The 27,834-nt window shown below is 44.3% G+C and overlaps 1 protein-coding gene across 5 annotated transcripts; it reads right to left on the bottom strand.

The window, feature by feature from the left end:
* Positions 1-105: 105 nt before the first annotated feature.
* tasora (transcription activation suppressor a) lies at positions 106-27,756 on the bottom strand. 5 transcript variants are annotated; one of them, XM_065955215.1, is made up of 29 exons: positions 27,035-27,756; positions 24,470-24,615; positions 23,512-23,604; positions 22,611-22,683; positions 22,331-22,422; positions 22,100-22,231; positions 21,126-21,256; positions 20,943-20,974; positions 20,732-20,837; positions 20,405-20,508; positions 20,187-20,290; positions 19,238-19,310; positions 18,950-19,024; positions 18,361-18,557; positions 17,087-17,368; positions 16,780-16,963; positions 15,849-15,983; positions 15,421-15,575; positions 14,343-14,490; positions 13,769-14,173; positions 12,132-13,414; positions 9,986-10,111; positions 9,671-9,830; positions 9,462-9,570; positions 8,714-8,892; positions 8,469-8,618; positions 6,457-7,114; positions 3,998-4,034; positions 1,956-2,159 (listed from the first exon to the last, which is right to left on the bottom strand). In XM_065955215.1, exons 1-29 carry the CDS (start codon positions 27,321-27,323, stop codon positions 2,106-2,108), a joined length of 5,712 nt encoding a protein of 1,903 aa, XP_065811287.1. In that variant the 5' UTR covers positions 27,324-27,756; the 3' UTR covers positions 1,956-2,105. The 5 variants fall into 5 exon arrangements, with proteins under 5 accessions (XP_065811286.1, XP_065811284.1, XP_065811283.1 ...); XM_065955214.1 differs by lacking the exon at positions 3,998-4,034 and having other exon boundaries at positions 106-2,159; positions 6,457-6,820; positions 27,035-27,754; XM_065955212.1 differs by lacking the exon at positions 3,998-4,034 and having other exon boundaries at positions 106-2,159; positions 6,457-7,111; positions 27,035-27,751.
* Positions 27,757-27,834: the final 78 nt, after the last annotated feature.

Consider the following 27,834-nt stretch of genomic DNA (forward strand, 5'->3'; position numbering starts at 1 on the left):
CTGAAACGTTGGTGATATTTTTGTGCAATCTAAACAGTCTCTATCAATCGATCAAACCGCCGTGCAGCATTTCAGTCTGATGTCACAAAATCTCTCCAGGAAAACTTTCTGGTTTATACATTTTTAATACAAAAACCTCTGATGTAAAAAAAACATAAAAAGGACTTAAGTTAAAAACAGTCTGTTACAGAGTCACTTCCTACTGAACATACAAACTGAACACAAAGAGCTCTCAGGGTAACAAAGCAAACGTTCAGTACAAACAGTATTTTTTTACAAGACACAAAGAGTCCGCTGGAAGACGGGTAAGGCAGTCCGTCCATATTTACAGTTTGTAGAGTTCTTTTAAGTCTCTGAACTTTGTCGCTCCAATCAGCAGCTCACGTTTCCTCAGAGAGGGAAACGTCCTCTGAAGTTCTGTCGGAGCGGCCGAATAAGTCTTGGACTCTTTCTTGTAGCTCCCAGCGTGGTGGAAAACAAAGTCTGTGGAGGTGCATTCAAGGGGATTTTTAGTCAACGCTCTTTAAGATAACTCAAACTGAAGACTCTTGAACTGATCAGACCTGAGGTCAGGTCAGGTCGAGATCAAGTCTTTAGAAAACTTTAAAAAATAAATGAAACATTCCCACACTGTGGAGGAGGAGATATGGCCTTTTCCTTTGACAGTGTTTTCTGATTTTAAACTCACAGATCAACAGGTAGTGGTTACAGTAGATGGCAAACATTTTCCAGCAGATCACGGTGCTTCATCTTGTTCAACAAGAAGGGTCAGAAACATCTCAGTCCTGGATCGACGTCTCTTAGACCTCAGGGGTATTTTTACCCAAACAAGGAGGTTCATTTAACTTTAAAAAATTGTGGTAAATTATGTTCTTAGCAACATTAAAAGCTGAGACAAAGGAATGTGTCAGTCCGGGGCAGAGAACTAAAAATGTGTTAAACTCGAGAAAAGGGAAATCTCTTAACGCAAACCTGAACATCTCCAGACATTTCAAGGGCGAACTGGATGTGTCAACTCAAACTTTAGTCGTACTTTTTACAGCGGGCAACCTAGTAACTTTTCTTCATGACATCAGGGTGGGCCGAGGTAACACCATGAGCGAGCAGGTGATGATGTTTATACTCTTGAGAGTGGTGCGATTGACCTGCACATCATTTACAGCTTCAAACTCTTTTTTTCTGCTCGTCAGTATGTCTTAACCGCTCCAACCCTGATCCTGTGAATACGTCCAAATACAGATAGTGTTTAATTAAAGGCAAAAAAAGTCATTATAGCGTCAGACAATTTTGCTTCTTAGCCGTCCTTTTAACCTCACATCTTGCCTCCTGACAGAGGGTCGGTCAGGGAGATTTTAGGAGCAGTCTGAACTGAAATATTCCAGAGATGTTCAGGAGTGCACGAGTGAAAAAGACTTTAAGACGGTCACTTATTGAACTCGACTAACGTCGCCTCAGTGATGGTTCAGATAATCTCTTTAATTCTGGATTTCTGTTGAATTTGAAATTAGATTTAAAGGGTTAACGATCAGATCACACTTTGGTCTTGTGATGATAAATCAGGAATTTTTCGGAGCTGATTGCAGTGTGTGGATGTGGATGTGTGTGTTTTAATCTCTTCCATGGACTAGAACCATCAAGTCTGGTTTTGAATCTGCACCACGAGCCGCAGCAGGTGATTTATCAGCTGGTGAAACTAAAACCGTCTCTACATTCTGTTAAAGCCCCCTCCTCTGTGCCCTCCACGGTACCAGTTGCCCCCCTGACGCGCAGGATCGTGGTATCCCCCCAGCAGTCCGGGAGCAGGACTGCCCTGTTGGAAGCCCCAGACCATACCTCCAGTCCAGACCTGCGCGGGCCCTAGGACGCGTGGTATCCCTCCCAGGGACCTTAAAGGGGCCATCATGGGGTCGTGGGACGGTGTCTGACTAGGGAGTCTAGGCAGGTGCTGAGGGAGCCCGACGCCCGGCTCCAGGCTGAGAGCCGGTCCTTGTAGGAGTGAAGGACTCTGCTGGAGCTGGGGTACACCGGGTACAGCAGGGTCTGGGTTGTTTGGCTCAGTAGCAGTGTTGATGCTTTCTGTCACCTCAGATCCCAAAGTGCAGATTTCAGCTGCTGCTCCCTCTCGTCTTATCGGAGGCTCCGGGTCTGACAGAGTTTTTCTGCAGGAAGAAAACAAAAGAAAGTTCAGCCAAGTTCTCATTTATTTCATTTCTGAGTCGACATTTATTCCTCACTGTCGTTACTAGCTGGATTTTGTTTCTGCATGGTTCTTGTGCAGCAGCATGTAGTCAGGATCTACGTATAAGCATTTGAGATATTTTGGTATGGATACCTCGGTAAGGTCTGGGTACTGGATTTAAAAAGGTTCATACAAAATCCAATCCTAAGGGCGACAGTTAAGAGCCGGGCTGTTGCAGCTAACAGTGAAATGTTGTAACGCTCACTGGATGATAAACTCATTTTAAATATTCAATAATGAAACATTTTATTTGAAACACACTTTGCATTCAAAGCGGATCTCATATGTATCCTCTGCGCAGAGAATGAAGGCGTGGGGAATCGTTTTCTTCTTCTACTATACTCTCTATGGTGTGACCGTGTGTGATTAAAACATAAACATATTATCAGAGTGTTAGATTATTTCTTAATGTCCAAACATGGGCAGATTAGACTCACATGCATCAGTCTCCCTGCAACATGATCTAAGAGTCTTCTTCCTTTCCTTCTCGGGTAAAAAGGTCACAGAGGTCGTTCCCTTTAGATTTACTGAGCTGCCTGTGTTTGTGCTTCTGCTGACATGTGGATTGTGTCAGTTTCTATTGTTTTTATTTATTGATGCTGTTGTAGAGGCATCTGAATGATTGGAGCACTTTGAGTCCAAGAAATATTTCTCCAAGGAGACAATCAAGTGCATCGTATGAGCTGAGCGCCATGTTGACACAAGCATGATGAGCCTCTGAAGTTAAGGGATGTCCATTTTCCCTTTAAAAGTTTTTTTTTTTTTATGTCCATGCCAAACCACAATGTGTTCAGTCATCTCACTTCCCTTCTTGGAGGTGACAGGCCTCAATATCATCGATACAGGTGCAACACCAGTTACGAGCGTCTGTGACTCCCAGATCCAATACAATATTTCCATCTTGTGTTGTTGGACACCATACGTAGCACCAAGGCCCATTATGATGAATCCAAGATTGCAGCATGACACTCTCTCTGTCTGCAGCAGAGGGTCGTCCTTCGGGGTAACCAGGGTCCTCAGGATGGAGGTCTTCCATTCAGCGAGCTGAAGGCCAGGACAGGTGTGCAGCCTCCCAGGTCTGACATGAGTGATTGATTTCCAGTAGGCTGGATTAGTATGCAGATGCATACGTTGAGATTTGTATTCCTCGTAAACTAAAGAATTGCTGTCTGGACTCAGTGACTGCCATCACCAAGGGAACCATGACTTTTGGGTCAGGCTGGGTTGTTGGTCCATCTAAGGTGAAGCTGTCGTAAAGAGGGTCATCAGAAGGGTAGTAGGACTCTTAATGCTTAAGCGGCCTTTCATAGGGTTTGGGAATTTACCCTAAAGGGGCCATCGGTGGTCTGTCCAGGTTAATGCTAGACTCCCCATCTAACATCATATGCATCATATGACCGTTTTCTTGAGCTTCTTCTTTGCTTTCTGTCTCCATTTTCTTTAAAATGACTTGCATCTGGCCGGGATGAGGGCAGCGCTCTTGCGAGTATTTTATGACATGCCTTCCCCCTTTAGTATATATTTCATAGACACTGACACAGGGCGGCATGTTAAACGGGCAAACAGAGACGCCCCCCTCCGTTCAATGAACTCCACACTTACTCTCCCATACACACACACCACTTTTCTCCCACACAGACAGACCAGAACTTCAAGTCGACCTAAGTGACCTCTCAGACAGTTTTGACCCCTTTGACAGCCAGAAATCGATGGAACCACGCGGCGGTGGTCATGGAGAATGCTCAGGTAATTACTCACCCTGGGGGGGCGGTGCAGTCCTGTGTGGAACCAGGCGCTGCCAAAAAGTGTGTCCCAAGGAAAAAGAAAAAATAGATTATTTGTGGTCCTCAGGAGCTGTTATTATTCCAGAAGTAGGTGTCCAAAAAGTTTAAATAGTTCAAAGTTTTCATGCTTTCAATACGGAGTATAACTTTTACTGAGCTCACATATTTCAGTGCTGAGCCTCATCTAGCCATCAAAGACCCTACTGACACCCCCCCCTATGATGTCAGACCTCTGCCCGATCCACTGGCTCAAGGGTTCTCTAAACAGGGTAAGATGTCTTGTTCCTCTTTCCAGAATTAACAAGTTTGTCAGATCACCATTCATTTTAATTTTGTGTTTTAGTGTTTTCAAGTGTAAATATGAAAATAAAGACATTTTAATGATTAGGTCACGTGTGGGTCAAAGCTGCACAGACAGCGCATGCAGGGTCAGCGTTCACTTTCAGTTAGTAAGCAAGCGAGGAGAAAACATGAAGAAACAGACAACCGAACTCAAGAGAGGTGGAAAAAAGAAAAAGAGAAATGCAACAAATAGTAGAGTGAAGGGTATAGGATCTGTTAGTTTTGCAGAAGGTGCTGGTGAAGCTCAGAGTTTCTCCTTGGGTATTGTCTGGTGTTGAACGCTCACATGTCCTCTTTCCTCCAGCTCATATCTGTTCCATCAGTGTCTCCACAGGTTTGATGGTGTGCATGCTCTCTGCTCAACAGGTCCTTGGCTGCCTCCTCTAATGTTTTGTAGATTTTTGTACTGTCCTTATATCTCACCCTTGGCCTGGCTGGGAAGAAAGTCTGACTGAACCTTGTGGATCTCTATTCTCTCTTTGAGCATGAGAGTTGGACGGTGGTCGTGGTCCAGGTTTATTCTGGCGGTAATGGCCCAACTGAATGGTGTGTTCTTTCAATCTGAAAATCTGTCACATCCTTGAGTAACCCGAGACTCTCTACGGGTAGATTTTCCACCAATAGAACCATCATTGGCGATGACTTCTTCCCACCCTCTGGTACCCAATAAACTTCACATTCTCGCGTAGAGAGCGTCTCTTTAAGTCCATTAGCTTCCATTAGCTTGTCCTTCAGTTTCCATCATGACTTGTGTGTTTTGGATCCTCTCCTCTGCTTTCTCAATTCGCCCCTCCGCTTCATAAAGTCTGGTGCTCGCTTTGATTTACTAGTGAAACCCTCTTAGCTTAAGAAGACTCTGCCCACTCAGGGAAAATAACAACAGTGTTGTTGGAAGAGTACAACTACAGAAGATTTCTGTAGTGGACTTTTCAAACCACAAAAAAAGATTTTCTTTGGACAAAATGAAAAAAAGGATAAGGACAGAATCACTTTTGAGATTTGTATCGTCACTTGAAATCGATTGCAGAATCTTGTTTGCTGATGTTTATCAGCATTTTGCCATTCTTAGTATCAAAGACACGTGCGGTTGAAACAGGAAGGAAGGGGCAGAGGAAGTGTGAAGACAGGAAGTGGCATGGTTGTCTTTATCAGATACATAACTGTTAAGTTAGCTGTGAACACTGAAGTCTTTAAGACAGAACAAGCAGTGAGAGCACATCGGTGAATAAATGTTATGGTGACCAAACAAATCATACAGGTCTTACTGGGATTCAATAATAGGTGGAGATTTAAAAAACATTGGATGTTGGTATTCAGATATTGTCAATGGTCAAATAAGTAACGTTTGAAAACTGTATGTTTGTGTAACAAAGACTTCCTGTTTTATGGTAAGACATCACATTTTGACAAGCCAACACCACTATGACCTTGAAGCTTTTCTCACAAGCTGAACAGCTTTATTTGTACGATGACTCTTTTAGCTGTACACCGATTGGATTCCCCGGAAGGAGCAGTTAATCCCAAAGGGACGCCTGGGAATGACTCATTTACCCATTACTAAATTAAGAATGGAGAACTTCCTCTTTGTTTTTTGATATAGATCCAAGAGGCTTTTATCTATATTCAGGCATAATACATAAGCCGACCAATCTTCTAAATCCTAGGTTGAACGTGCTGCTAGGGCTGAATTTTAAAAATATTGTAGGAGACGACAGTGAGGCATTTAACCACGCCCACCAACAAAATCCGTATCAGTAATATCCTTTTACCACTAGCCTTTTTTCTACCAAGTTTCATGTCTGTACAAGTGTTTTAAGCACCTGGAAAATCTACTTCCTGGTTCATGGAATACAAAAACATCACCATGACCACAGCTTTTGAGGTAGACTTTGTGCTTTCAAATTCGCCAAGGTTAAGGTCTTAAAATGTGAAAAGTAGGAATCGTGTGTGACAGCTCAAGAACTATGATGTCCTGTTGTCAATAGCTGGTGCTGTGATTCAGGCTGGTCCTTGTATCATGCATGTGAAATGTGGAGATGATAGCGCACTGCATATCAGAGAAAGAGCGGTAAGCCCTCAGTGTGTACTAACCTTGATCTGTTGCCCCCTACAGGATTGTCTGCGGTACTTGAGGAAGCTGCATCTCCTTGTTCTCCTCGCTGATCTCCTGTCTCTCTCCCGCCATTAGTCGAGTCTCTCTGATTGGTCTCTGCTTGCACTGCAGCTGTGTTTTGATTGGAAGAAAGGTTGGGTGTTTCACTAGGACCCAGGTTTCCTCCCAATGTTCCCATCACTCTCGCTCCTCCTCCTGTCCTCCGTCCACCTGTGAGAGTTCCTGCTGCTCCCTGCCTCCTCTCCTCCTCCTCCTCCTCTGGCTGCAGTGCTGAGTGAATTAAGTCCAGAGTGGCTGCCACTGCCGTCTTCCCAGGAGTGATCTGGACTGACTCAGTGGGACCTGAAAGAGAGATGGTGAGAGGGCTTCCCGTCAGAGGAGGGTTTGGATGAAGTCTTTGGAGTGTCTTGGAGTCTAAACGCTGCTGCTGCATCTGATGAAGCTGCTGTGCCTGTCGCTCCGCCCGTAACTGAGAGATGGCCTGATGGAGAACCTCAAAGTCAGGGGAAGACCCCTCTTTACAGGAGGCGTCTGGAACAAGCTGGTCAGAGAGGTGGGAGAGAGGAGGGAGGCCAGAGCTGGACGGATGGAGGAGATGATGGGGCTGGTCAATGGAGGAGGCAGGATGGATGACTTCTGGGAAAACACAGGGAGAACATTCAGAACCCTTTACAAAATCTCTCAGTGCGTTTACATGCAGTAAGAAAAAGTTGATTTATTGTGTTAAAGCCCTGACACACCAAGGAGATCGTCTGCCGTCGGTCCTAGATGGACCGTCGGTGAGCGGTCGTCGCCCTAGTTTTTGCGGTGTGTCCGGTTCCGTCTGCTCTTTTTCCGGCCGATTTGACGTCCGCAGTTGGTGAGAGGAATCTCTCTGATTGGCTGTTTGGAGGTTTCATTTATCTCCTGCTCTCGACTCAGGTTCAGGAAAGCCCCTTGAGCATGCCGCTGAAGTATCCATGCTTTCACCCATTAGTGTGGTTTCTCCTTATCTGTCGGCTGTAGTCTTTGCGGTGTGTTCAAGTGAAACTTTTTGGCTGCCTTTGTTTCCACTAGTTCTTTGCCGTCTGCTTGGTGTGTCAGGGCCTTTAATCTGAGCCTTTCTCCAAGTCACACTAACACTAGGGGTGTTCAAATTAATTGTTTCTGAGATGATGACGTTGACGATTCTGCACCGATGCAGTGACAGAACATACTCGGTTGTGGCCTTCTGACGTTGCTTGTAGATTTTCCAGCCATAGCTGTACCTATATTATTAATTTATTTTGGATATAACAATAAGCTAGAGGGATAGCATGCATCACATTTTTACCAGAGTTTTAAAGTTGTCCACGTTGTCAATGTTCAAAATGCAACCAGTTTGCCGCTCGCTAACTTGTTAGCACCGAGGTGTAACGGAAGAAGGTCAAAGGGTAACCAGCTGAGAGGAGCCATTCATCAGAGCAGAGTAGGATATTGATTTTCCCCTGGTCCTTTTATACTGAGAGAAGGACAGTAGTCTGACTGAAAGGCCTAATCAAGCAACAACTATAGCTCGATTTAACAGTGCATGTAAACGTACTGACTCAGATGATACTGGAGGACAGAGTCACACAATGGGAGGGAGGGACCGTGGACACAATGAGAAACCAAAGAAAACAGCGGGGTGGGTGCACCTGCCAGGAGCTACTGCTGCATACCAACAACAGTTTTTACATCTCCTCCAGCATTGATTGCTGTGTGTGTAGAAAAGCTGAACTGGTGGTTGGAGAGTAAAGATGTAGGCAGGGTGGGCTCAGGGGTCTGCAGGGTTTGAACTACTCTGCATGTTTTGCATGTCCAAGGGTTCCTCTTCCTCCACAACCTTCCTCACCCTGGACATGGACTGTTCGAGACCCACATCAATAAATTCTACATTAAATGAACGTGCAGTCTTGTGAATGAAACACAGTTTTCAACCGGGCTTTTATAACATGACATTTGAATCAAGTACGTTTTAAAAAAAACTAACCTTTGGGATCCAGAATCTCGTCTGTAATTGGCTGCTTGTCCTTCGTGTCCTGGTAACCAACCAGTGTGGGGAAGTCGTGCAGAATTTCATCGATACTGGCCACTACGATACCGACATCGGAGTAGGCATGCAACTCCTCAAAATGACGCTCTAAGTGACACAGAAGGAAAACACACATCAGCACTGCAGTTCAGATGGTTCCTACCGAATCACAGAGAGAAGTGAAGGTCCAGAAGTGTGCAAACCAGTGAGGAAGACCGTGTGTCGGTTCAGTGTGTATCGGGCCTGCAGCTCCAACAGACACTGCAGGTCGGGGGACTGTTGGGTGTTCATGTCGCAGTGATGATACGGGAGGAACTCAACGATCTGCCGCTTCTGATAGGTGGACAGCAGGTCCAGGAGGTTGGCCGCATCTCGCCTGAACCTGGAAACAAAATAAACATACTGTATAACAGAGGTTGTTGGGCTAAGTTTAGTTACCACCTTGGAGTTTTTCGTCTAATTTTTCCATCCCAATCCAAAGAGCCCCTCAAACCTACACACCTTTTTTGAATCCAGGTAACGCTCCTTTCTACAGTTTGTGACCACCTCCTTTTTACTAAGACCCTCCAAAATATTTATTAAACATCATGATCTCATTTTCTCATAGTCCACTGCACAGCTCCTACATTGCACCTTTTGTGTTTTTTATTTTTTATATTTTACATTTTTTAATTCTATTTTATATATTGTAATAGCTTCTTATACTGTATTATTTAAGTTGTTGCTAGTCCCGCTTTATTTCCTTGTTAATTGTTTAGCACCAATACACCAAGTCAAATTCCTTGTATGTGTAAATGTACTTGGCAATAAACCCCGATTCTGATTCTGATGATGATACATTTTACATCGATCTGTTTGATCACAAGCAGTTTGAAACATGGCAGGTGATCCAAACGGACGACTGATCAACAGAGATCTGACGCACAGGGACAATGTAGATATCACCTGTACCTTGCCTGTTCTTTCAGTTTCTTGTGGGTTTTGAAGTGAATCTTCCACCTCCACAGATTCTCTAGAGAACTGTGCTGATCCAAGAACCTCAGCAGAGCATCCAGGCGACCTGCAGAACAAAAGAAACACGTCGTTCATCAAGTCGGAAAAAATAAAACAAGATATCAGGACAGATGAAAATATCTCCCCAATGATTCATCTTCACGCACTGGGAGTGATGTGGTCTGGATTGAGGACCATCTCGTGGGACACGATGCAGCCTCCTGAAACAAACAGCTCGTTGAAGCTGTTGTTCATGACGTCGTCCGGTGTGTCGATTCCCATAAAGACCACAGAGGGGCGCCGTTTCAGACACACCAGACATGGGATCTGATGAGAACGCAAACACAAACACACTTTGTGTAAGTTTTGTGTTTATTGTTGATATTTAATGATTTGTACATGGAGAGCTCAGTTCACCAAAGTGTGTGTGTGTGTGTGTAGATTCTGATTCTACAAAGGATAGAGAGAAATACGTGAGTTACCTTGTGCACGTTTCTAGATATTTCCTCATTTTTAATGATGACCAGCAGTCTGTTGTCGGAGTTGTCTTGGCTCAAAAAGGCCTCAGGACTCTGCTGCTGCACGTTGCCCTGCTTTAACAGAAGTTCCTGAAAAACACACACACACACACACACACACACACGCACACACACGCACACACACGCACACACACGCACACACACGCACACACACGCACACACACGCACACACACACAGTTTGTTTAGGCGTACACACTAAATACACCTCAACAGAGGGCTGGTGTTAAACCTTGTTTGATCCATTAACTCCAGGATGAATCAAAGACTGTTTTTAAAAAGCTGCATTACTTACAGGTTTGAAAAGGTGAAGCTAATTTTGAGGTGACTAACACCTGCTTTCTTTCAAATGACCACCAGGGGGAGACTCCACTCCTTATAGAAGTAGATTAGAAGTGAGATGTTATGCTCTAAGTTTCTAGTTTCCAATCTTTTTAAATACAGCATGATGCTCAAAAAAAAGGATGCACAAAGGCATTCTTCTTTAATTAAAATCTTTTATGTAAATGCTAGATCATAACAGGACTGATCAAATGAAGCCAACATGTGTCGGAGGCCCTAATGAAGGCCGAGTGCGTCTGAAACATGTTGGTGTACTTTGATCAGTTTCATTATGATCTAGCCTTTACAGTAAAGCTTTTCATCATGAGTGACTTTGTCTATCAACGAGCAGCTGCTTCATGCTTTGTTTATTCACGTAAAGATCGACAAAATCTTTCCTCTTAGTTTCCTCAAGTTTACAGCATGATGCTCATTGTGTATTTCATGTGACCTCTGATGTTGGCAACTTACTACCAGAGCAACTCGTTCACCAGGATAGAGGCTGACCAGTGCACACTCTCCCCTCCCCCATAAAAAAACGATAGCAACTGCCACTATGCAAAACTTGATTCCTCAGAGCAGTTCAGAATGGGATGTAAACAAATGAGTTTCATCATGCTGACTATTTTCACTTCTTATATGCAGAGTCTATGAGCACAAAGCTGAACTCAAAAGGTCTTTATGAATCTCTACATGTATGTTAAAACATTGACTGATCCCCTCAAAAATACATGTTGAATGTTCAATAAACACCGGATCAGCCCGGATATAAGAGGTTTGTTTTCCTTGAGTATCTCACACTCAGGTACTGGACTTTGAACGGCCATATACATTCACAACAAAAGACAGAGTGCACCGCCCATGACGGAGGCCAGCTGTCATTCACTACTGCAGTGTCAGCGGGGAGACACGATGATCATCCAGATCAAACTTTAAGTAGGTCAAGTAAACCGTCAACTGAGGAGAATTTATCAACATGAGGCGCTGGTGGCGCAGTGGTTAGTGCGCACGCCCCATGTATGGAGGCTTTAGTCCTCCAAGTGGGCAGCCCAGGTTCGAAACCAACCTGTGGCTCCTTTCCCGCATGTCCACTGTCTTATCTCTACAATAAAGGCACCAAACTCCCAAAAATGAATCTTTAAACATTGAAACCATAAATGATCTAAATGTCTCCGTTGTGAGATTAATAAAGGTTTATCTTATCAATGCAGCATTTTATCCGTTTATGATCACCATCTAAGATCTAAAAACTAGAGGATGATCTGCACCTACTCTCTACCCTGCTACATGCTCTGCAGGTGTAGGTGATCAGAGATAAAGAGGCGGCGGCTGTTTTTCGCTCTCCTTAAACGCACTGAATATGTAGCTTCAGAATCCTGATTGAAACTCTTTTAAAATGGGAGTTGTTGTTGGCACACAGCGTGCAGGAAAAAGAGGCAAAGAGAGAAATGCTAAGAGGAGAGGTGTGTGTGTGTACGAATGTGAGAACTCATCCTGTAACACGGTGTTTCACTAATGAAAGTTAAACAGTGTGCAGGAGTTGACCTGTACGTTTTCTCTCACATTTTCAACATCTGGTAAAATGATGAAACTCTTTTAGTGTTGGCCAGACTTCACTTTCTAACCTGGAACAAGTTTCACCAGATTCATCAACATCAGTCATTGCACTCCCACCATCATTAGTGAAGGACAGATTGAGAGTAAAACTTGACATAATCTTGAGTTTGTGTGTGTGCAGACATCCACACTCATAAGTATTTATTCAGTTACCTTGATGCCTTCATACACCGGGTCCCCTGTTTCGCTGGTGTGGAGGTAGAACTGCAGGGAGTTCCTCTTCACGTCTTTGATGATCTCCACCAGGCTGTTGAACACCTCTGGCTGCAGCTGGCTGATCAGGGAGCTCAGGGCTGTGGCCGGGGGAGCCGGGCCTGAGTCGGGTCCAGAGACAGCCTCAGAGGCTGGACTGGAGACCGGCTCAGAGGGGTGTGATGGTTTTGCTGGTAGTGTCAACTCACAGTTTGTAACTTCAGCACCAGAGTTACAATGTACAGCCCTGGGGGCGCTGTTGTTCTGTGTTTCTCTGATGTCATTTACAACTGCTCTAGTAATCTCTAATGTGGGACTGTGCTGTGGAGGAGTCCGCAGGACAGCGGTGCTGGCAGGCTTACAGCCGGAACCAGACGCAGAGGTAGAATCAGATAAAGTGACATGAAAAGTCGGGGACTTCCCGTTGTCTGTTGCGTCAGTAAACTGTTTGGTAATTGTAAGCGGCTGCCAAACTTCACCTCCAGAGTCAGCATCCGCCAGCTCATCATCCTCTCGGTCTGTTTTAACATTAGACGCTCTTATGCTGGACACAAAAGCACTAACAGAGCTCTCCAGAGAGACATCAGCAGACGCCTGGCTGGTGGCTGCTGGCTTGCCGCTCAGCCAGCTCTCCTCATAGTCTGTTAGCATGCTGCTCATGCTGTCCTGCAGAGAGCTGATGTAGTCTTGGACGGGCGGCCGGGGGTTGTAGAAGGTCACGTACTGTGAGAACTGAGATATGTGGGCGTGTGGGAGGGCTAAGGTTTCTGTGTTCGAGGTGGAGTGTGGAGACTGTGGGGAGCTGTAAGGAATGCTCTCATCCTGCAGGAGGAGCTGGATGTCAGAGGAGAAGTTGCCTAGGTTTTTGTCCACGATGCTGTCGATACCTCTGAGGGGATGAGGAGGAGGTGAGGAGACGCGCAGAGAAAAACAAGAGGCGCCTGCCACCTTAGCGTCTCCCTTTCCCTCCTCACCACAGGCTTCCACCTCCATCATTTCCACATCGTCCTCTACTTCCTCGTTCTGTTTCTCACGCTCAACCGGCACCTGAGTTTCCCGTTTCTCTTTTAAAAGTTCTGCTTCTCCTTCCATCACTACCTCCATGACCCCCTCTGCCTCTTTGTCACCCTCAGAGGGAGGTGATGAAAAGCTTTTCCTGCTCTTCGGAGTTAGAGTGCTAGATGGATGGATGGAAAAGGAAAAGGACGGGTCTGCAGTCTTCTCTTCTCTGTCCCTGAAGACTCCTGCAGAGAGCAGACTGTTAGTTAGACTGGAAACACACTTGAGCACTAATGAAAGAAAACTGATGGAAGATGAAGAATAATATTTCTATCCACAGAGTTTAAGAATGTTCTGGGATCTTCACTCCCTGATTTAATTGGTCTCCCAAATTTTAATTATTTAGAAAACTAAATTTAAACAACTTAAGACCTCAAAAGCAAAAGACCAAAGAAAGTTCAGAAAAGTCTAGCTTTAGCAAATTCTGCAGCAGGAAAAATAAATATTTTTTTGACAAAGCAGTCCAAACTTTTGGAGACAAAAGTGAAAACATTGATGCAACAGGTGCACCCTGGGACTGACTGTGTGTCTGAGGTTACCTGCAGACTCCCTGGAGGCTGTCGGGGCGAACCGCTCCTCGTTAGCACCACGTTGGTTCTTGTTAAACAAGCTGAGCTCATTAGACTCCAGGGACTCCCACCTGGCGGGGTAGGAGGGCGGGTTAAGGTGAGGGGAAGGGCATTTGGAGGGAGACGGGGGAGGACTGGGCACAGGGGACGGGGTAGGGCCACGACACGGGGAAGGGCCATGATCAGGAGAAGGGCAATATAATGGTGAAGAGGGAGGGCTAGGAGCCAGTGTGGGGGAGGGGGAAGGGCTGGGCCCCGGGGACAGGGTAGTGCACGTTGCTGTGGTGATGCTTGTTGCCGTGGTGAGATGCTGGAAGCGAGGGTCCTGAGGTCCCATGTTTCTCTCTCTCTGGGTGTATCTCTCTGAGCGCAGACCTGCACACAAGAGTTCACACCTCAACTTTCACTTTTTAAATCTGATCAGTTTTAGTTGTTTTATTCACTGCAGTCAGGAGCTGCTTGTTCAAAACAACAATACAAAACAGCAGCAGTAGCAAACAGTCCTGCACTAAGGTCGTCAAAATGTTTGATACTTGACACCGACCTGTGATGGGGATTAGGATCCACGGGATCTCCCACTCTTCCTCCACCTCCTCGTATCCTCGTGTTCTCCCTCTTGTGTGATTCGTCTCCCCGCTGTGGGAGCTGGGACTGAATCCCTCCAAACTGCTGATGCTGCCCGCCGTCTGCTCCTACACACAGACACACACAGACACACAGACACACAGACACACAGACACACAGACACACAGACACACAGACACACCGTGTTAACCTTAGCCAGCCTACTTTAAGTACATGTATATTGGGAAAACTGAGCACAAGAAGGTCCAAATATATTACGTTAGATATTTACCCTGAAAAGTATTCTCAATGAAAGTTCACAGGACTTTAGAGTCCTCAGGGTGCACTCACACTAGGCCCAGTTTCGCCGTGCTTAAATACGATTGTCCCCCCTCCCTATTCCCCTCGCTGGCCTGCACTGCACACTGCTCCAGGACTAACCAGACCTGAGCACCTTGGCTTGTACATGACGTCGTAATAAAACAAATGCATGGCTTTATATGACCATGAAGCATGCTTTTTTTTTTTTTTTTTTTTTAAGACACACAGGAGAGGCGGACTTGAAAATAAAAAAATAAATAAAAGGGAGGTGGGGTCGAGTCTGCGTCTGTACATCGGAGAACAACACAGACAACATGGCTGCTAACTTGCTGACTTTGTGGTTTATTTTCAGTCATGTTACTCAGATTCAGACAGAACACTCTGGGGTTTCTCGGTAATGGAGGCAGGGATCGATTACACTTCATTTCCATGTTGTCTACTCGTGCATGAGCAACGGCACTCACACCTCTTGCAAACCGTGCCACGGCCATGTCAGTGTACTGTGCTTGACGTTATAACATTTATACTTCACTGCACAAATCTACAGCCTCTCAGCTCTGGTGATTTTCATATTGTTCATAATCATAATGGCCTGTATGTTAAGAAAAAGCAACAAATGCAGGCGAGATTTAAAGGAGACTGTAATGAACCGCAGTGTTTTCAATTATTCAAAACATTTCAGAAAAGACCACTTAAAGCTAAAAAACAGAAATATGTACTGAAATCATCTCTTTTACCTCCAGTTCGTCTTGCCTCCTCAGGTCGATGTCACAGTTGGTGGGCAGGCCGAGCTTGGTGGCCAACCTATCGAACGGATAGGACTCACCCTGACCCACCTCTTGGACTTCACAAGGGCTCTCATTGGCCGTTCCCCTGGCAGCCTGGTTGAGGCCTGTTGGTTTGCAGAAAAACATCACCACTGACTTCATGATAACTTACAGGCTCTTTCGAGTGATGTGTGTGTTTATGCAACATGACGGCTGGAACAGGGTAAGATGAATGATCAATAGAAGCCAGCAAAGACATCTTCTGTGACTAAGAGAGCAGGGGATGGGTGAACACTTAAGTAGAGAGGAGAAAAAAAAAAGAATGAAGATAAAAATCAGACTACAAGAGGTGAAGTAGTTAGTGAATGTGTTAGCAGAAAGTGTAAGGTTGAAGTCACCTGTCAGCAGGTTGAGAAGTTGTGAGGACAGTTCAGATCCATCTTCCCTCAGATCTAAATCCCTCAAACCCAACGAGCCAACCACAGACGCAAGAGAGCCAGGGGGGACGGGGACAGGGACGGGGATTCCCTGGACTGGGGGCCAAACGCAGGAGGATAAACATGTCAGTAACACAACCCAACAAAACCAATCGATAGAAAAAAAGGAAAAGGAAAAGGAAAAGCACTCCCCCCCCATCTTTTCTGTACATACGTTTTGTTCAGTAATAATTAAAATACATTTATAAACAACATAAGCGGGGAAGCAGATTTGAAACCTGAGTGCAGGAGCCAGAGAGTACTATGTGCATTTATGTTTTAAAGATTTGAGCTGATGATTAATACTGAAGGGTCTGTTGTCATGGATCAACTTTTCATAAACGTGAATTAAAACTTAAATTAGGTGACACAATGTTGAGAAAGTTCAGTCTTTTTTTTTTCAAGGTATTTGTTGACCTTTTTGGCTTTATGGCAGGAAATGGCAGGAAAGGGCTGAGGTCGGATTTGAACCCAAAGCAGCTGCAACATAACCACTAGGCTATAGTATCAGCGCCCCAAATTCAGAGTCTTTTAAAAAAGCATTCTGCGCTTCAAAACCAAAAACAGAGGCTGCATCTGAATATTTAAAAAGAGATTTGTTATTATTGGTGATATAAAGAGTTTTGGAATTTGTTTTAACATCTTTTATTTATTCAAAATATTCCTTAATTCATAAAAAGATGTGAAGCTAACTGTGGACATTATTTCCTTGTCAGTCTTGATCGCCCTAACTACCCAGACATCACCTGCATCAGAATGACAAAAAAAGAGAGGCAACTTTAAAGAGTCCCTTCACCTGCATGGGGGGGGGACATGGAGGCTGTGAGTGTTAAAGTGCCTCCCGTCTGCTCACCTGGGATCTTGTCATGTCTTTCAGGTTCCTGTGACGCCTTCAGGAGTTTAAGTGCCCTCTCTGCCGTCTCCTGATCCAGTTTCCTCTTCCTCCCCGGTGCCCTCACGCGTACCGCTTCCTCCCTCTTTACCTCGTTCTCTGCGTTCCTCTTACAAGTTATAACCAGGTCGACCAACTGCTGCATCTGAGCCACACAGAGAAGACGCAGAACTGAGGGTTTGAAAAGTCATAACTACACCAAACTGAGACTATATTTGTGAAGAAACTCACTTTGAGTTGGACATTTTCATCCAAACATCAGTCTCACCTTTACATTTTTCTTTTCTTCTCCGGGTTTGCTGGTCGTCTCTCCCCCTGCAGCCTCCCTCTGTCCTCCAGAGCTCTTCCTCATCCTGACCTCTCGCGGCTCCTCTGGGTCACAGTGCGCCTCCACAATCTGCCGGGCCCGGGCCACGGACAGCAGGTAGAGAGTGGGGCTGTACAGGTAGGAGTGCAGGTAGCCGTCCATGTTCACCCGATGGTGTTTAGGAGCAGCCGTCCCTCCCTCGTCCTGTAGGGCTTCATACTCTCCCATGGGGTACTGTCGGACCTGCAGAGCACAAACAATGTTCCAAAAGCTTCCGATAAGAACTTGAAGAAGAGTGGAGGCTTATGATCCCACAGATTAACTCTGAATTGAATCATTAGAAAGACGTACTGTGTCCCACTGTGAACACAAAAGTTGATATTTGACAAATGAGTTGTAGAGCGACCAGACTAGACATTCAAAAACAAAAATAACAACAAAGACTAAATGCTTAATTTAAGTTTATTAATTCACACATTGCATATTAAAGATTTGCTCACATTATTTGGTTTAAGATCCTAAATGTCTTTTGTTGTCTTCGTTGACGGACCTAGATTAGTTTTGAGCAATTAAATATGACACATGTCTTTGTCACTTTTCAAGCTGTTTCCACATCATTTACATCTCAAGTTTAGCAAATGGGACCATCTGTTGGGTATCTCATAAATGGACTTGTACAGCGCTTTTAAAATCTTCTGACTGCTCAAAGCACTTTTTCACCGCAGGTCACACCCACACATTCACACACTGATGGTAGAGGCTGCTGCGTAAAGAGTCCATCAGAATAACTAATCCCATTCATACACCGCTGACAAAGCAGCGGGAGCAACTTGGGTTGTAAGTGTCTTGCCCAAGGACACATCTTACATGTTGCTGCAGGAGGTGGGGATCGAACCCTCGACCTTCTGGTTGAGAGACGACCGACTCTTCCAACTGAGCCACAGCTGCCCACAGGTCTGCTCGTAACATCACTAACCTGGTGAATTAAATGTTCTGCTATATTGGAGCCCTGTGAAAGCAGAACAATGCTCTGATCTTAGATTCATAAAACACCCTCATTTAAGAAATCTAGTTTGGCCGTAAATCTTAATAACCTCGCTGGTTCTCTTTGGAATGTGGCCAGCAAAGGTCACCGTCGCTCATCTCACAAAGAAAAACCAGTAAAGACTTTCGTCCTCCTCAAGTGTCATGGGAAAAACACATTACACAAACAGACATTTAGGGGTTCCGGTTACCTTGCCGTCTTTCAGGCCGGTGAGGTAATCCCTCGCCTGGCGCTCCACACCAGCAGACAGGTCTGCAGGCGGGTTGGCGCGGGCTTTGACCAGGGCGTGATGCAATGCTGGGATGAACTGATTCATCTGTGGCATCACCTGGCCACCGGACATCGACGGCACAGAGGCATCACGGGAAGTGGAGGAAAGCCTTAGCGCTACAAGAAGAAAAAGAAAAAAGAAAATGAACATTTACATCAGGACGATCATTTCAAAGTAAAAGCTTCAGTCTGTTTTGGTTCTAGGCAAACGGAGACGCCATCCTCCAGTTGGTTAACTCCTCACTCACCACTATTTATTTTATTGATAGGACAGCTTGAGAGTGAAAGGAATCATGGGAAGAGAGAGCGAGGGATGACATTCACTAAACTGCGTCAGGGCCAAGAGTCAAAGCAGCAACCACCTGCTCTACCACCTGAGCTAAACCAGCGCCCCATGGGTTAATATTAAATGATCATCTTAAGACCTAAAAATAATAATATGGGACCATTCAGATCATAATAATATAAGATTATGATGAATGAATAATTGCAGTCCCGGTGTTACTCACTGGTTTTGGCAACATCTCTGGTGTCCGGGAAGATAAACAAGGCTTGAAGACATCTCCTCCAGCTCTCTCCTCGCTCTGTGAACACAAACACACAACAGGAAGTGAGAAAATCACACTTTTCCCCAGTTAAAAAAAAAAACAACAAACAAACCTATGATAGTTTTGCATTTTATTCAGGCTTTCAATTTCAGAAATGGAAAGCAGATGTGCTGAAAGTTGAATGAATGGACTGGATTAGTTTCACTGTTCATGTTTTTTCAATAATAACCAAAGTGTGTGATGTCATACCAGGGGGTGTGGCCATCTGAACACTGGAGAGCAGGAAGAGAAAGCCTTTGTCTGTGAGCGGAGTCACCAGAACCTGAAGAAAAGCATCAACAATTACATTTCTATTTCATCTTTCTAAACACTGAGAGTTTATTTTCCTCCTCCAGTTTCATTATAAAACAAGCACAACATGTTTGAAGAAGAAATATAAAAACACTGAGAAATTATCCCCACATATACTGTCCAATGTTTCGCACACTGTGGATACTCAGGCGAGCTGCTGAGGCCCACCGACCTTATTTTTATGTGTGTATAATCAGCATTGCACATGCCCAAGTGAGTGATATATATAAAGGCAGAGAGAGAGAGAGAGAGAGAGAGAGAGAGAGAGAGAGAGAGAGAGAGAGATGAGTCTACTGGTACGTCCCTACATGCACAGATTGCGGTGCGACTTCTCATGTTAAAACAGAAGCTTCATACGCCTTCGTTTGAATATTTTGCAACAGCTGCTTCCTGCCGATGCTTAAATTATGTTCCTCAGTCGTCTGATTTAGCATCCATAAAGTTTGCATTTAAAGACACATTCAGGTTCAAACAAACAGAACAAACAAACAAATCTTTAAGAAGTTCGTCTTTTTTACTGACTTCATTAGAGGACAAGCAGTTTGTGCTAATCAGACCTATTTCGTTTTTTTTAACCAGTCTAGAATTGATAAAGTGGACTGACTTTTTTTAAGCAAGGGAACGGGAGAAGAAGGAGAAGAGACCATGCATTAACACAAGTCTATTTAAAATACGCAAAGAGACGCTTGCTCAATTGTGCCATTATGGGAAGTTAAAGGCAGGGTTGGTAATTTAAAAAAAAACTAGCAAGACATTTTGAAAGTAGCAGCTTTTGTTTTCAAAATGTTGAGCTGCCTTGCACAAAAAATGAGGACTGATTCACGATATTAAATTGAGACGAACTCACCACTCTGTTTTTCTCCAGCTCCTGCAGCAGCACCTTCACGCTGGTCGTGGAGCGAAATCTGTCGGTCACCTCCAGGAGACTGCAGCAATGGCCACTATTCACAACTACACACAGAAGCACTCAAGTTCACTTTAGACACTTTAGTATATCTGCTATAATACAACACAAACAGCAGACACAATAATGCATCATCGCTGTAAAGGCTGACTGGACTTCACCTTCTTGGCTGCTGGTGTAGAGGTTGTAGGAGAACAACTCTGAGGAGAGGAGCTTGGTCACCTTCTCGAACCTCATCAAACAACCGATTTCCAGTTTCTCTGGACTGAAGGAAACAGGCGGTGAGATTCAAACAGAGAAAAATCAATGCAAAAGTGTGAGCACGCTCTCCTTCCAACAGATGGTCTAGTTTAGCAGCAGAGGATTAATCTGCTCCTGTCCTTTAACTCCATGTATCAAAGCAAATCTGGCACATTTTTTTGATTGTTAGAGAGGGTTATAAATGTCTTTAGAACAGCCAGAGGAGGAGGAGGAGGTTTGGTACTCACAGTCTTTGGGGAAGGAAGGGAGGAGAGAAGGAGCGAAGGGAGATCTGGTAGAGAACCTGGTCGCCTTTCACCAAATCTCCGGTCCACACGGTGAATTGAGCACGCTCTGTGGAAAGACAAAATTAAAAATAAACACAATAACAAAGAAAAATGGAGGGCTGTATTTATGAACTCTTTTTAAAAGGTCTGCTGAGATTCAGTGAGGGCTCACCTTTACTCCCCTCTGCTGATTGGCTGTTCAACCTATCCATCAAACACAGCATAAAGAAAACATATCTCACATTTAGTTTATGCATTGTTATGCATGTAAACGTCTGGAGCACAATAGCAGAAGGAAATAACCCAATCAAATATTTGTTGTTGGGTTTTTTTTTTTGGCCCAAACATTCCGTACCTGACGGGTGTGAGAGGTTTGCTGGGTAGAGCAGAGTCTTTTCCTTTGAACTGGAAGGAGACGACAGCGTACGGACAAACCTGACGAGGTCTCTCCCGCAGCTCGTCGAATAAATACTCGTAGAAGTAGTGCTGAAATAAAAGCACAGAATAGCCGTTTTCACATGTGAAAAACCTGAACATTTCTCGAGAAATTCAGGAGAAATGCCCCTGAGATCCTCCTGATCTGGTTGTTCACACATGCACTTCACAGCGGGAGATTATCCCTGTTGGACGGGGGGGGGGGGGGGGGGGGGGGGGGGGGATCTCCTGAGGCAAACATGACGTAAACAGAACGACTCGGAAATGACAGAAGAAACAACAATATCAACAAAAGAGCGGACAAGAACATACTGACAAAAAGAAAACATAATGCAGCCGTTTAATTGCACGCACAGAGATCACAATGGTTGCATGTATACAGTCTAAGGCTGTGCACCAATCGCAGGGAATAAACATCACCACCCCTTCCCATTGGCTCAAGGTGAATTCTCCTGTTTATATCCTGCTGCGTTCTCACGTCAGCTCACTCAGACTTCATGCAGAAAGAAATACTAGGGGGGCTGGCAGGAGAAACTCGGGGTGCAGTCTGAGTGAAAACTTGGCATTTGGCCCTTGGTGATTTATCATTTCAGACTTTGAAAGTCAGTAAGTCAGTACATGCCATACGTACAGGACACACAGAATGAATTTGGTGATTTTTCAAACCAACATTTCTTTTGTTTCATTGCTTCTTAAAAAGCTAGGGTTTGGAGTTGTTTTGGTCACCTGTGATAGTACATGAGTTTGGATTGTTAGATGGACAAAAAAAAATGGAAGCCCATTACTTAGGCTTCCAAAATGTTCACATTTCATATCCTAAGTACATTTGTAATCAGCAGATTTTTAAAGTAGCAGGGTTGCAGTTGTCTGAAGGGAGCTTTAAACTGTATTTACCTGTGTGAGTTCGAAGGCGCGGTAAGAGCTGGTCGAGGTGACTTTGCTGGCGTTCTTGGAGATGTGGCTGTCGAAGCGAGGAGTCGGATCCTGCAGGTTCTTCATGTTTTCATACATGCTCTTCACCTTCCCCTGGAACCAAAACCAAAAATGTTATACACAACATCACTTTAAAAGCTTTTTTATAACCACGTCTTTTAAATGAATATATCCAGTCAGCAGACGACTTACCTTCATCACTTTGAATATTATGATCTCCCCCATGAACCCAGGAGTTACGGGGTTATTCTGGAGCAGGTCTGAGTATCTGGACAGATACACTCCTACACACACACACACAATGATGTAGATCACAGCTTCACCAAGCTTGTTTTTAATGACTACTTTCTTGACAAACTGCTGCATTATTTTTAGAAACTACACAACAACATTTTATGAAAGAAAGGATTCAAAGGGTTACAACATGTGTGACTGTCTCTGTAAGTACCAGGTCGTGTGTGTTCAGTCCTACCTTTAGAGGGGTCTCCCAGAACTGTGACCCGGCTCTGACCCACCAACAGCCCCTTCTCACAGAGCAAAGGCACCTGAAACACACAGTCATTCAAAAACATGACAAACCAGATTAGAATTTGATGTCGGTCCCTGTTTGAACTAGAGAAAACCAGGTGATTTTTTTCCTGCAGCTATGACGACAGTCTGTGCAGTATGAGGAAGCATCACATTGTTTTTCCAGATCAGGGAAACTGTTATTTCACTTAAATAGATGAAACCAAAAACAACAAACAGGCAAACTGTTTGACAAAGTGATTGTGTGTTTAAAGTTCTGTGGAATAAGTCTTAAAACCCTGAACTGAGTGAGCACGTTATCACGTCAGGTTCTCTGCTCATGCTTGCTGTAATCCATATAGCGCCCCCTGAGAAAAGAGAAATGCTAGTGTAATACATTAGAACTCAAATGAAATACTTCCTGACTGATGAAGAAATCTAGTGATATCGGCGCATATCAGAGAAAGAATTAGCCGATATCGATAGTCACGCGATACGCTCATCAGACTACTGAGGAACATAAATATCATCACTTTAAACCATTGACTATAAATAATAACAGACGGGACACGCTCTCCAGTGGAGTGAAGCTTTTTTTTGTAGCGCCCCCCCTGCTGACTGAGGAGGCGGGGTTTACGACCTTTACTGCAGCCAATGATAAGTGTCTATCATTAAACCCTACTGCGCTGACTCTGGCTCCAAATGACATCACAAATGTAAGATGCTTTGTAACTTAAGTCTGATTGATTGATTGATTCAGACTTTGAATTTGTGAATCTCTTTTCAGGTCTCGATTCTCTGTTATCACACCGGATCTGTTGATCTTTCACGTGGTAAATTCTACAGAACAGAGGTATGAATCTCACCTTGGCAGAATCAGCCAACAGAAAACAGTAGCTCTCCTCCAGCTCTTTCTCCGTCCTTCCGTCGGCCTTCATCTCCTTCCTCTTCTCCACAAACTGAAACACACACAATCATTTTAATCAAAGGAAACATGGCTCCATGGGTAAAAAATGTCAGCACATCACACTTTGCTAAACAGCCTTTCATTGGTGGAAGACAAATAGACATAAAAAACCAGACAGCAAAATTCCTCTTTCTCATTGGTCTATATATTAAACGACTTTTCTCCGGCATCCAACTTCCTTGTAAAGTCAACATTTTTTTTGAGCAGCGGAGGAGCAGAGGAAATGACGCTGTCAAAAATGCACAATGGTTTGTTTTTGTTAAGAAAAGGTTGCCAGTGTTTTGTGCCTTTTAGTGTGCAGGAGTTTGTTTCCGGTAATTAAAAACAAGACATGAACCTATATTAGGTGCCTTGGATTTGTATTTTTGTTGCCATGGTATCAAAATGGTTTTATTTCTACCAGTATCGTATCAAAGTTAAGAACTCTGGTATCATGACAACCCTTTGTCCTTGCCATACTGTGAACTTTTGTAATGATTCACCCCCTCTTCAGACTGCCGTTTAAACTCCCAATAGAGGCGTTAAAGTGGCTTGATGGGATCAGTGGAGCCAGCACTAAGTGTGTGTGTGTGTGTGTGTGTGTGTGTGTGTGTGTGTGTGTGTGTGTGTGTGTGTGTGTGGAGCTCCCGCTGCGCCCTGCTCTCTTGCACTTCCACAACGTCGTAAGGAAATGTAAATTCACAGAGTGGGACACAAAAATTACACCGTTTCGGAATCAATATGATATGAATAAGTGTGATGACGGCGGAGCTTCGTTATGGCGCTGTTGCAGAGCAGTCTGAAGAGGGCTTTTGTGAAATGAGGTAACGAGGCACAGCAGCAGGACAGATTCTACCCTCCACCCGTCCCTCTCTCACCTCCTTCTCCAGCGGCTCGCTGTGGACGAGCCGAGGTTTGCAGTAGGTGAAGGAGGCCGAAGAGCTCGTGTCGATGTAACAGGAGGTCATGGCGGTCATCATGTCTTCATACTCTCTGGACTCAGTGGAGACGTACTGAAACAGAGCTGAAACACAGACAGGGACAAACACAGTACGGTCAGAACGCGTTCACACTCCCCCGGACTGTGAGGACTTCTCTCTGTTCAATTTACAACTTTTACTTAATAACCACTATTAGGTTAAACGTTACATATTCTACAAGAACTTAGAATATAAAAAAGGTACAGATTTCGATAAAAACTATCATTTTTTATGCTCCGGTTCAACGTTCTGTCTTATCGTAATTAATAACGGCGACCCTTAATGCTTCCAAGTGAGCTTCAATCTAAAAAACAAACAGAAGGTTTGGCCATCTGGAGAGCCCATAATAATAGCTGTCAGTCTGCCCTAATTATAACAGGAGCCCTGAACCCTTTATTGTGCCAAACTCTCAGGGGACTGAAGGACCTGGAGCAGCTGTATTCCTCTGTGTGCAGAAGGGGGATCAGTTGGCGTATTCAACACCTAGGAGAGGTGCTGCTGATGTGCAGTCACACCCACAAGCAAAGAAAATATTTATGGGTATAAGTTAAGCTTTCTCCTTTTTCTGGATCAGTGATTTGTTATGATTGTCTTTTTCTTTTGTTGAATATTAGTTGAAGCAGATAAAAAGAGCAGGGTAAATGTTTCTCACATCGTTCATGCAGGTATAATATATATCCATAAAAAGTGGGCTGCATTTAACTGGTTGATTCTCTGTATTTTTCATATCCAAATATACATCGCAGATAGAAAAGATACAAATATCTGTTTTTGAAATATCGTGCAGTCAATTAGAACTGATTCACAGGCTTGGCAGAACTTACAACGACTAGTAAACTGATTTTTAAGGTCGGGCTTTGGCTTAAATAAGAGATAATTGGTTATAATCAGGATAGGTTGGTGTAAATTCTAAAGGAGTAGTCTGTTAGATATCCACTGAATAAAATGATAAAGGTATCTTACTGTATGATCAGACATTAAGGAAACATGCTATAATGAAGTGCTGGCTTCTCTGACAACAATGCAGCAGCCAGTATGTCCTCCTTCTAACTTTAGATTCTGGTCCTGAATGATCTGGATTTGTTTGGACCAGAGAGGGCAGGCGGTTTCAAGGCCCCACCCCCACACTGTTTTAGACACCCCTCGGTTTGTCAGATATGAGAGCAGTTATCAGGTCAAACCAACAGGTGTTGCAGTGATGGAAGCCGGTGAGAGAACTGGTTCAGATAGAAGTGATTATACCCGACCTAAAAAGCCTCTGCATGTTTCTAATAAGCTCCACGAGCAGAAACGTGCTCAAACTAGGATCAATATTGGAGATGCTTTATTAAAATAACGAGGTTAGAGTGCAGAAAGGTTTCAAGACCAACGCAGATCTGGCCAAACACTGAAGCTTCAGCATGGCAACCTGTGTCTCATCAACTCTAGGGGTGGAAGGGGACAGCTCTCGTCAGTGTTTTGAATATGGACTGCAGTACCCATTTGAAACTCAGTTACATATTGCTCCTTTGGAGCTGGGTCCAAGGGATGGGCAGGGTTAGGTATATAAAGTACACAAAAACCAATGGCTAGACAGACTCTTCTACTCCACACCATTTTAGCTTGAAGCTTCATCTAAATTTTCCTAGAACAACAGGACCACCACTACCATAGACTGTAAATAATGTTTATACAGTCTATGAATCAAACCTGTGATTTGGAAAGAACCTAAACTCAAACCTGAACTACATGTCAGTAATGTGGTCAGACAAATTTCTTAATTTAAGCTGTGATTTTCTCCATACTTTTGTGTTCTCATTATTGAAAAAAAAAAAAAAACTTCCCAATCCACTAAAATGGACTGGGGTAAACAGAAGTAAAGGAACCCGGTGTCTTGGCTTAACTTGCGTCCGTGTTAACTGGTGACTTGCAGCCGGAAGCGTCCGTGGTTTTCATAGTTACAACAGATGCTGAACACGGAGAGTCCTCACAAATGCATCTTTTTTTATTTATTTTTATAGTGTCTCATTATAAAATCACAACACACTCATCAAACAAGTCTTCAATGAATACTTTAGTATAACAGTCAACACGGTCACAAGTTAAACGGAAACACCTCCGACACACACACACTGAACATAAACACAACAAGGAGGCGTCCACCTTAACCAGCAAAAAAACATAACAGGAAGCTAAAAATCAAGATATAAACACTGACCTGAATCATGAGAGATGTACAGTTAATCACCAACACAGCTAACATTACCTTTTATACACATAACTTCAATAAAAAGGGTTATTAGAACGCAGGTGACGTTACCTGGCTAACTGCTAACTAGCATCCCCGACTAACTGCTAACTAGCGTCCCTACACTTCCAGTGGTGGCGTTAAAGGGGAAGGTTTTGCTCAGATTAGATGAAGGAAACTGTACATTTATGATCATATTCCGCTGTTGGTTGCTATGTGACAGCGCATGAGCCCACCTCTCTTCTCCTTGGTTTTCTTCGGGATGTGAAACTTCAGCGGGTCTATCGGCATGTGTCTCTGGTGGATGGACGGCGTCGCCGAGTTCCTCCTCTCCATCCTCCCTCCGGCGGCAGCAGCAGCAGCAGCAGCACCCATCAGTCTCTCCGGACCTGGGTAAATGTCTCTGCTGGCTGGGTGTACTTCCATTAGCTCGCCATCTTGCAGGCTAACGTTAGCTCCGAGCTCAGCGGCAGCAGACACCCTCCTCGGACGGGCTGCCTCCCTCCGAGTCAGACTGTCGTCCATGGTGGGATTCAGGCTCTGCTCCCGACCGTCGCTCTGTCACTGTATGTCGGCGAGCCGCCCCCCTTCCTCCCCCACCTCCTCCAACAATGTCACCGCTGTTGCGTCCTGATCCAGCAGCGCAGGGAGTCAAACCAATACACAACCCGCGCCATGCTTACTGTAAGCACAAGTCTTCTTCACTGAGATTTAACTGCAACTGCTTTACTAAACAATAGCTTTAGTTCCATCTTCTGGCAATAGTGAGCTATTGCAGTGTCAATATCCTGATATCTGTGACGCGTTGAAGCTGCTGTGGTGAGCTTTAAACCGGTTATGAAACGGACTGACATTAACATAAATTGTTTGCTCTTTATCATCTTAAAGGGGACATCGTATGAAAAATCTAATTTACAGTGTTTTTGAACATATATTCACTCATTCAGAAAATGCTTAGTGAGGTAATAAATCAAGGGAGAAGTGAGATTTGGACTTGTTGAGTCACCCTCCGCTGGCCATTAGAAAGATTTAAGGC

This window comes from Labrus bergylta, chromosome 5 (genome assembly GCF_963930695.1).
Source record: "Labrus bergylta chromosome 5, fLabBer1.1, whole genome shotgun sequence".
Classification (NCBI taxonomy): Eukaryota; Metazoa; Chordata; class Actinopteri; order Labriformes; family Labridae; genus Labrus; species Labrus bergylta.

Coding starts and splice junctions, on each gene's coding strand:
- tasora (XM_065955211.1), bottom strand. CDS start 27,323: ATGGACGACAGTCTGACTCGGAGGGAGGCAGCCCGTCCGAGGAGGGTG. Junction 18,558..18,949: donor CAGAGATGTTGCCAAAACCA/GTGAGTAACACC, acceptor TTCTTCTTGTAG/CGCTAAGGCTTTCCTCCACT. Junction 9,571..9,670: donor TCCAGACCACATCACTCCCA/GTGCGTGAAGAT, acceptor TTTGTTCTGCAG/GTCGCCTGGATGCTCTGCTG.